The 10,582-nt window shown below is 42.6% G+C and overlaps 1 protein-coding gene across 1 annotated transcript in view; it reads right to left on the bottom strand.

Annotated features, from left to right (window-relative positions):
* Nucleotides 1-1,024: 1,024 nt before the first annotated feature.
* Nucleotides 1,025-10,582, bottom strand: part of nvl (nuclear VCP like) — a 15,364-nt gene continuing 5,806 nt past the window's right edge. The window contains exons 6-15 of the mRNA XM_016241837.1: nt 5,902-6,139; nt 5,687-5,791; nt 5,033-5,095; nt 3,946-4,065; nt 3,762-3,861; nt 3,577-3,683; nt 3,406-3,482; nt 2,699-2,787; nt 2,539-2,618; nt 1,025-2,224 (exon numbers count right to left, since the gene is read on the bottom strand). Of these exons, the coding sequence (XP_016097323.1) occupies nt 2,180-2,224; nt 2,539-2,618; nt 2,699-2,787; nt 3,406-3,482; nt 3,577-3,683; nt 3,762-3,861; nt 3,946-4,065; nt 5,033-5,095; nt 5,687-5,791; nt 5,902-6,139 (1,024 nt within the window). The 3' untranslated portion in view covers nt 1,025-2,179. The remainder of the gene's footprint in view (nt 2,225-2,538; nt 2,619-2,698; nt 2,788-3,405; nt 3,483-3,576; nt 3,684-3,761; nt 3,862-3,945; nt 4,066-5,032; nt 5,096-5,686; nt 5,792-5,901; nt 6,140-10,582) is intronic.

The following is a 10,582-nucleotide window of genomic DNA, read 5'->3' as shown; positions in this document are numbered from 1 at the left end:
ACATTCAGATATTTAAGAAGCTGTGCCATTTAACAAAGAGAAGCTGTGTGTCTGTAAAATAGCGATTAGTCTGGTGAGTAAACTAAAAAGGTACTAGCCAATGGTGATTATATTTCAAAGGTGTGCGTAGAGGGTTGCACCCGACCTAAAAAGCCCCGGCATCCGTCTAAAAAGCTGTGACTAGAGGCATGTTAAAACACGGATAAATCAACACATTAATTTACAGTGTAAGGCTCGTTGCCGTCCATTGTCCTCAATCTGGCAACCTGTGTGAATGTAGAGTCTGAGGGAGAGCATTGGAGAAACAATGCTATCCAGTATTTAGATTTTGGACTTTGGGGGCAGTTCCTGAGCAGTTCGACATGCTCTCAGGAAGCATGCTGAACTGAACTTTTGCCCTTGTAGCGATAAGACTGACTGTTTTGCTTCCTTCAATAATTCCTTCAATTCCTGTTACTATAGCACTAATAGTGTTTTGTTGACACTGGCAAAGCCAACTAAAAATTCACCGATTGCTTTTACTCCGAGGTTAGTTACAGACAAGAATCACCAAACCGCGTCATTGCCTGACTGACTGACTAGTCTAGTCTGATGTGAAAGATTAACTAATCTGTGCATGTGAGCTCAGACTGACGAAAGGCATGTAAACAATGCAGTTCATCTATCACATCATCAGCTCATCACGCACCGCAGCTAATGAAACACACAGATGCTCTCCAGTGTATTAAGACGCTGTGTCCCGTTCCTTCCTCCAGGTGAAGAAAATCGCAGCGGAGTACTACAGAGACCTGCCGTGCTACACGTCATGGGTGAAGGTCCTTTATGACTTTATCATGGACGATGAACTGAGTCCGTACTCCCGCGTGAAGAGACGACTGACCGGAGATGTCAAACAGGAGTGACCGCGACTGGACGACATCTGCCGCTGACCGTTTTAACCTTCGCCTGCTAGAGAGCGAAGCAGCGATTTTTAGCCTTCATTTCAGCTTCTGCGACACAAAGGAAAAGACCATGTTACTTTCAGTTTTTTTTTAGCAAGTGTGCTGTCGAATTTTAATTGTGAACCAAAACGTTTGAGCTCCTCTGTTACACATGGTCTGAACATTCAGACGCTTTTAGTTTTAAGCAATTGTTTTGTTCTGCATTTACTCCTGCGTGGAAGTAGGGATGCTCAATGTTATCGGAATCTGCCGATAAAGGCTTTAAATGTAAACGTCGGCATCGGCCGATAATGTCCAGATAATCTGACTCGCGTGTTTCGGGTTTTGGAGAGGTTCAGTGCAGTGGGTCTTCAAGTACTCAAAAGTGATTAATGCTACTCATCTCATTAATAGACGCCCAAATCTGGTGGTTTGGTGAAGAGGCCTGTGTGTTCAAGCCTCTGTTATACTTCTTTATTTCGTGAATTGACACACCTTGGCTAACAGTGAATGAAGTTTTGAGTGGTCAACATTTATACGTTTTGTATCACGAAACTGAAAAGCCTTAATAAATTTGAGCTGGTGTCTAATGATTGTTACTGTCATCCATCAGAAATATTTGATATGCATTTTAACCCTGAATAGTGGAATTGGAGTACTCTACTGATCAAAGGTTTAGACAATTGACAACTTGTTCATTTGGGAAATAAGACGATTTATATTTGTATGCAAAAAAAACAATTTCAAGCAGGTCGTTATATATAGGTTTAATAAGAAATAAAAGTTTTAAGTGTGTCAAATCCTTGGACTAGTAGTGCATATATATACACACAAGATCTTTCTCAAACCTCTCAAAGATTGCTGGTGCTTCAGTTCATGATGGATCAGTCAGGGATACATTTGAATGATAGTCATTCTGGAAGAAAAACACTGAACTACAATGTTGTGTTTTCTGTTAAGGGTCTGTTCCGTTCCAAAAACACAACAGGTAAAAATCTATAAAACTAAAGTTCAGTCTACATGTACAAAAAAAAAACTTAACGCGTCATGTAATGTTTGTTAAAACACTGAAACAGTTTCTAATATACACTTTATTGCATATGAAATGTTTGATCATGTAAAAAAAATGCTGAAATCTCCCCTGAACGAAGACAAATGCACAAAACAATGATCAGGAGAAAACTCTCAAACAGTTTATCATCTTTTTTATTCTTAGTAATAAAAATGGAATCCAAATGTAGATTTCTGATCAACGGTTGTCATCTTGTGAGGGTCTCTTTCAGTTTTTCATACATTATCTGGTCCTGCAAAGAGGAAAATAAAAACCCAGGATTGAAAATCACACCCACTCTTCACACAGCTAAAGGATTTCTCATGCATTCTGTTCAGAGCGCCTTCATAATGAATGTAAAGAGCCACTTACTTAAAAGAAAATTCAAGAAAAAGTCAGTGATGATAATACCGCCCCCTCACAGTAACTACACCAACAAAATCAGCTGGTTTTTAGTGTGCATTTTGTAGCTAATGCAATTTATTACAATTGAATCAAAGCATAGTCCAGCCAATCACCTCTTTGGCTAAATGTGTAGGGTGAGGTTGGCTTATTCTTGTCACTCACCTTCTTGGACACAGACGGTCGCACCTTCTTGAAGGCGTCTTCGAAGTGAATTCGGCTCACTCGGATGTCCTTCACCGGCTCTGTAACATTAAAGACATGCTGTTGTGTCAGATGCAGATCTCCTGTAGTGTTTGTGACGAGATGATGGCGTGTGTGTTACCTGTGTGTGCTTGAGCTGGTCGTGAGCTCAGGTGAACTCGCAGAGCGTTAACACACGCCTCTCGCACCAGCGCCGACAGATCTGCACCTCTGAACAACACAATCAACACCCTTCAGCCTATGGAATCAAAATCTACTGAACAAAAAAAGAATCATCTGGCGTTTCTTAAAAGATGCGATGTTGGAGAAATTTTGTATATCAACAAACTCGTATAACTAGTTCAGTGGTTCCCAACCCTGGTCCTTGAGGCACCCCAACACTGCACATTTTGCATGTCTTCTTTCTCTGACACCAATTTCAGGTTTTGGAGTCTCTACTAATGAGCTGATGACCTGAATCAGGTGTTTGATTAAGGAGACATGCAAAACGTGCAGTGTTGGGGTGCCTCCAGGACCAGGGTTGGGAACCACTGAGCCAAGTATCGCCAGTAACCTCATCAATACGTACATAACACAATGCATTACGATGGCACAACTGAAACTGCAGCACATGCGTGAGAAAAACACAGCATGGGAAAGAGGGAATCTGCAGGTTCGGTTTCAGTATGTCTGATGCCTTACAGAAGAAATACGCTTATTTAGAGGACCTGCTTCTTCATTGTTGTGATGCAGAACATGTGAAAGCAGAAATGAATACAAGGATTTGAGTGGGAAAATTATATAATTATATTGTATGAGCACCGCTTGAATAACAATTTACAAACTTACGTAAAACTCTCACAACGTGCATCATGGGCAATTTCCTCGAGATTGACATCTGAATCTAGAAGTGGTTTGGTGCCGTTCTGAAACATGAAAGAACTTGAGTCAATCAATCCAGAGGTGACCCATATATCACCTCATTGATCATGTTGATAAGTTTGGTTGTATGGCGTTTACCTTAGTAATCGTGACCAATATGGCGTGTCTGTCTGCGGGAGGCGGTAAACCCACATACAGAGTTTTGTCCAGTCGTCCTGGTCTGAGTACAGCGGGGTCAATGATATCTACAAACAGCCATGAAGTCATAAACGCATTACAGACATCCAAAATCATCACAAACATGTCAATATAACTCTCGTCACCTGGCCTGTTGGTGGCGGCCATCATGAAAACCTGCTGGCGGTTCCCCATGCCGTCCATCTCGGTGAGCAGCTGGTTTACGACGCGAGCGCTGGCTCCTGACTGACAGCAGACACACAGCAGCGTTACGAGCTGGCTCAGAGTTCAGAGACCAGATAACTCGTGAAGTGTGATGATCGCTCTCACCTCATGCTCGGAGCGGCGAGGACAAAGTGCATCGATCTCATCGAAGAAGATGACGCACGGCGCTGAGTTCCTGCCCCTCTGGAAGACCTGTCTGACGGCCCGCTCGCTCTCACCCACATACTGCAAACACAACAATCCTCATGGGTAGGGTTGGGTACCGAAACACATCGATTAGCGATGGATTATAAATATACTTAATTATGAAAATACCAGATGGCTTGAATAACACAGATAAACTATATTGTCGCAGTCGAGTGTTTATTATCTTTGTTTTATCATTCTAGATGTTTGTCCATATAAGGGATTTCCTGGAGGGTCGTGAGTTTCTACTTCTGTGACTCTCATTCCCATAATTGAAAAAAGTGAAAAACAATTCTCGTAACGGTTATGCAAAAAATACCTAATATTTATATCTTGAAGTATTTACATGCCATGGTAATATTTGTCATGATTCTTGGTTTATTTTGCAATTTAAAAATGGTCTTTTTTGTGGGCTTTATGCAAAGTATAAGCCATTTTGATTTTGGGTTGAAATGAGACCTGGAGATGTTATAGACATACCATGGACTGTATAAAAGCATGTCCGTGACGTCACCAGAAGGTTTCTGAAGAGCGTTTTTGAAGCCTAAAATAGGCGGAGCCGGCCGTCGCCATCTTGGCAGCGCGTCACCGCGTGTCACTCCCGGATAATCGAAAATGGGCAAAGAGGCGGGAGCAGGTTGCTGAAACCACGCCCACCTAGCTCGACGTTGGTGACAGCAGCGGCAATCCACCCGTCACTCAAGTGGCCACGCCCTTAATTATGCGGATGAGTTATAAAAAAAATGTACCCCCTCACAGTTGTCATGAAGGGCAAAATTAGCTATAAAGAGTTGGGTATTTTAACATGGGGAGTCTATGGGACTGACTCTCTTTTGCAGCCAACCTCTAGCGGCCAGTCGATGAATTACAGTTTAAGTCACTTCCGTGTTGGTTTCACGAGAGAGAGCAGGAGGTTGCCGCTTGAGACATACAGAAGACGGACAACAGTACTGCTGACGTATGATGATGGATTGTGAGTTTGTATGACGGCAGCGGAAAAACTCACCATATTGAGCAGCTCTGGACCCTTGACAGAGATGAAGTTTAAGCCTGACTCATTAGCAACAGCCTGTAACGAGAGAGAGAGAGAGAGAGAGAGAGAGAAGTTTCACAAGCCAGTGAAGAATACAGGAAGCAAATGCAGCCACGTCCTTAAAGGGACAGTTCACCCAAAAATGAAAACCCTGTCATCATGTACTCAGCCTCAAGTTGTTCCAAACCTGTCCGAGTTTCTTCTGCTGAACACAAAATAACGTGGGCAACCGAGCAGCTCATGGTCCCCCCACTGACTTCAAAAGTATTTTTTTCCCCATACTATGAAAGTCAACGGGGACCAGCAACTTAAAAACATTTAAAACATCATTTTTAAAAATGTATTCATATTCATGATGCATCATAAATGTTTCTCGATCACAGAGCTTGTTTTCTGCAAGAATCCAAAAGCCAATGGAAAATCCTGTTTTGCTTTTGTTGAGAAAACCAGGGTAATGTGAAATTAGAGGTCAGCCGTCAAACATCCGTCAACACTGAGGCACTCTACTGACTCACAGTTGCTCAGGACAAAAACAATCCTTTACATGGCAGAGAAACACTTCATCTGGTTAGGACATGGTGTACATGCATAACGTGGGAACACAGCTCTAAACAAAAGCTCACACACTTTGGCTAACAGGGTCTTTCCGCATCCGGGCGGTCCAGCGAGCAGCACTCCAGCAGGCGTGTTCAGACCCAGAGCTCGGAAATGCTCGGGGTTATTGATGGGAGCCTGCAAACGTACAAACAAAGACCACAACATCACCTTTAAACGAAGAAACGAGAAACTGAAGTATTACTGATACAGTACAGGACCAAACAACACTGTAAAAGTTGCGTTACCATGATGGCCATGTTGAGCTCCTCACGAATGTCCTGCAGCGCGCCCACGTCTTCCCAGGTGACGTCCGGGACAGTGGCGAACCCCTCGCGCTTCGCAGACGGCTGGACTCTGGCTAACGAGGTCCTGAAGTCTGACATGAGCACACAGAGTCCAGAGAGCTGCTCCTCGCTCAGAGCCTCGTTCCTCTTCAACAACGACAGCAGCTGCTCCAGATCTGCTTTCTGACAGCAAGACGAACTTCAACAGCTGAACACCACAGTGACTTGTGCTCTACTGCGGTGGATTATTTGTGATCGAGCTAACACTGAGCGTTTGACCGAAGCAAAAGACAATTCAACACAAAATGGTCAAATGGAATTTGTTTTCTTGAATGTTAACAGAATAATGAACCCAAAAACAAAAAGTTTATCAATTTACATCTTGTGAAGCCAAAAGCTGCAAGTTTGTAAAAAACAAATCCAGCATTAAGATGTTTTTAGCTAAAATACGAGTCCATAATAACGCTTCCTCCAGTGTAAAAGTGGTCTGGTCTGAATCAGGAGAGAAATCAAGCAGCGTTTACAAGCCAAAATGGCTCTAAACAAATATGTGGCTGGATTCTGATGTGAGAGACAACAAGAGATGGACTTTTTCACTGGAGGAAGCGTTATGGATTATGGATTTATATTTTAGTTAAAAACTTCTTAATGCTGGATTAGTTTCAGCTTTTGTCTTCTCCAGATGTTAACTGATGGACTGGAGTGCTGTGGATTACTTGTGGATTATTGTGATGTTTTTATCAGCTGTTTGGACTCTCATTCTGACGGCACCCATTCACTGCAGAGCATCCATTGCTGAGACACTGATGCAATGCTACATTTCTCCAAATCTGATGAACAAACAAACTCATCCTAATTTCAGAAGAGCACACTTTCAGCAAATTTTCATTTTTGTTTGAACTATTCCTATAAGTATGTCAAAAAAGGGGGAAGTCGTGGCCTAATGAGGTTAGAGTCGGACTCGTAACCCAAAGGTTGCGGGTTCGAGTCTCGTACCGGCAGGGATTGTAGGTGGGGGGGGGGAATGTACAGCACTCTCTCCCACCTTCAATACCATGACTGAGGTGCCCTTGAGCAAGGCACTGAACCCCCAACTGCTCCCCGGGCACCGCAGCATAAATGGCTGCCCACTGCTCCGGGTGTGTGTTCACGGTGTGCATGCTCACTGCTGTGTGTGCACTTTGGATGGGTTAAATGCAGAGCACTAATTCCACTAATTAAGACACGTCACGTCACATATAAAATATTTGCATGGAAAGCAAGTATAGTTGATGTACTAGAAGCATTCATGAACATACTGGATGGATGCATGTGTGTGTAAAGGCCCTTTCAATTTCAGAAGAGCACACTTTCAGCAAATTTTCATTTTTGTTTGAACTATTCCTATAAGTACGTCAAAAAAGGGGGAAGTCGTGGCCTAATGAGGTTAGAGTCGGACTCATAACCCAAAGGTTGCGGGTTCGAGTCTCGTACCGGCAGGGATTGTAGGTGGGGGGAGTGAATGTACAGCACTCTCTCCCACCTTCAATACCATGACTGAGGTGCCCTTGAGCAAGGCACTGAACCCCCAACTGCTCCCCGGGCACCGCAGCATAAATGGCTGCCCACTGCTCCGGGTGTGTGTTCACGGTGTGCATGCTCACTGCTGTGTGTGCACTTTGGATGGGTTAAATGCAGAGCACTAATTCCACTAATTAAGACACGTCACGTCACATATAAAATATTTGCATGGAAAGCAAGTATAGTTGATGTACTAGAAGCATTCATGAACATACTGGATGGATGCATGTGTGTGTAAAGGCCCTTTCACACCAAATATGTTGCCAAAAGCCACAAAACAAAATGCAGAAGAAATGGTCAATGCCAGTGTCATTATTCAAATTACCAATTGTTTGGCTAGATAAGACCCTTATTCCTCGGCTGGGATCGTGGAGAGCCCTTTGAAGCTGCACTGATACTGTGATTTGGACCTTCAGCCCGTTAGTCCCCATTGAAGCCCATTAAAAGTGGAAAAATCCTTGAATGTTTTGCTCAAACACCTTCATTCCTTTGCGACTGAAGACATGAAGACATGAACATCTTGGATGATACGGGGGTGAGTAAATCATCAGGACATTTTTATTCTGTAAGTGAACTAATCCTTTAATATCAAAGTGTTCATAACTTGCAAGAAAAGTCATTTTTGGGCTTCTCGTGTCTAATATGTGTGGCGTTTAAGGGCTGCAGTTACATCCCACTTCAAATAGACATAAAAGGTAAAACAAGGATTTTGAAGTTGGAGGAGAAAATTAGATGGGGTTTTCTCCCTATCTTTCCTTTCTGAACCGGAGTACACAGACGAAGAACTAACCACGCGTGACCTTTCCAATGTGATTGCATAATGTGTGAAGTCATAGACGCGCATCGCAGAGCTAGTGCAAGATGAGCACTTTTGGTTAAAAGTATATACATTTTTATTTTTTTAGAAAATGACAGATCCTTTCGCTAAATAAGACCGTTATTCCTCGGCTGGGATCGTGTAGAGCCCTTTGAAGCTGCACTGAAACTGGATTTGGACCTTCAGCCCGTTAGTCCCCATTGAAGCCCATTAAAAGTGGAAAAATCCTTGAATGTTTTGCTCAAACACCTTCATTCCTTTGCGACTGAAGACATGAAGACATGAACATCTTGGATGACACGGGGGTGAGTAAATCATCAGGACATTTTTATTCTGTAAGTGAACTAATCCTTTAATATCAAAGTGTTCATAACTTGCAAGAAAAGTCATTTTTGGGCTTCTCGTGATTTTAATCAATATTCATTTTGGGGAAAACATTCTTAAATTCTCAAGCAATCTTTTTAGTCTGTGCTGTTTACAGTTGATGCATGAACAAAACGTCAATAAACATTGCTTGTAACACACCTGCCATCCAATAATTGCAATGAGTTTTGTGCTTTCTTAGTTCGGATATGAAACAAAGTCTCAGCTTTCAAAATCTTTACAAAAAAAAATACATTTAAAATTGCGGCGCACAGAGGCATGTGAATGTCATCTCTTCCTCTTTACTACTAGTTACAGCAGCAAATAAACATGAATGAATCATTAAATATAAAAATGTGTACAATTTAAATGTTTGTATAGACCCTTTTAGTGCCGACGTCACAGCGCTAGCTGGAGGCAAAACTGGAGGCGGCCAATTCAAACCAGCAGAGGTTCGGCTACATAAGGAGCTTAAAATATCATCTTGTTGTGATGTTGGGTGCCAGACTCGACGGAGTACAGGCTCCAATTTGACATTTGATCGCATATCTGCTGCCACTGCCAGACAAAAAACCGACGACAGCTGTGGTTAAACGTGATAAAACGAGCAGACTGGACAGAGACGATTGTCAAAAATGCTCACGTTTGTAGCGCACACTTCTTATCAGAAAAGGTTAAATAAAGTATCGTCTTTTGTTGTTATGGATTATGGTTTGTGTTGCGCGATTTCTTATGCATCTCACAACATGCAAGAGTAGCCTATATCGTGTATTAAAGTCCGTGTGCATGTGTGTTAAACAACAAACTGACGATTTATATGCTTAATCATCTGAAATAGTAATAACATTGTGATTGATTGTGGCTGGAATTTTTAAGAACTTGGTAAGAAAGAATAATGAAATACAGAAAGTTTTTTTTTCTTTATTTCAGCCTGAATAAGTCTCCAGTAGGCGGAGATAATGCAGGCTCCGACGTCACAAGCCAAAATCTCCGGTTTTGCTGTCTACATGATAACACTGCAACCAGAGTTTTTGAAAATCTTCAAAAATGTTTGGTTTCAGTGACCTGGTGCTGCGTTTGTGTGTGGACAAATGGCCAAACCGCATAGAAAAAGTTGCAGTTTTAAAAATAACCGTGTTTGTGTGGACAGGGCCTTGAGTCACAGAGGTAATCCTGTGTACAGTACCCGGTACTTTTTCAGTACCACCTCGGCTGAGGCTCCAGTGGCGCTTTTCCACTGCACGGTACGGCTCGGTACGGTTCACTTTTGGGGGGTTTTCCACTGGGTACAGTACCTGGTACCTGGTACGTTTTTCAGTACCACCTTGGTTGAGGCTCCAAGTGAGTTGTACCGTTACGAAAACGTGACGTGTAAACTCTGCTGATCACGGATTGGCCGGAGAGAATCGTCACTACCTGCGTCACTGGGCTGAGTCGAAATTCGATGGCTGGGAAGCAATGACCTCTTGGCAAGATTGACCCTGAGTCCCAGGCACCCCAGCAGGGTTCGTACACATTTTTACCAATAAATTTCCATGACTTTTGAGACAATATTCATGACCTAAATGTTCCATTATTTTACAATAAAAATACAAATTAATGACTATTAATGCTACTCGTTTGCTTTCTTGTTTTAGTAATAAGTACAAGCTGCAACTGCGCCAGACCTTACTCCACATTTCACATCACTGAATATTATCATTTATTTAACTGTGTGGCCAGGATGGCCATTTTGGTGTCATTTTGTGTGTATTTTTGCTGCTTAAATGCAACAAGCTGCGCTTTAGAGCCCTGCATTTCAGCCCAAGCCCAACGGCCCCAACTTATTTATGGCTTCGGGACAATTTTCACATCATAGCTCAGACACGGGCCAGGCATCAGGCTTGCTTCCTCCTTATGTTT

This window comes from Sinocyclocheilus grahami, unplaced genomic scaffold (genome assembly GCF_001515645.1).
Source record: "Sinocyclocheilus grahami isolate Dianchi unplaced genomic scaffold, SAMN03320097.WGS_v1.1 scaffold636.1, whole genome shotgun sequence".
Classification (NCBI taxonomy): Eukaryota; Metazoa; Chordata; class Actinopteri; order Cypriniformes; family Cyprinidae; genus Sinocyclocheilus; species Sinocyclocheilus grahami.
This window is presented reverse-complemented; position numbering and strand designations above follow the sequence as displayed.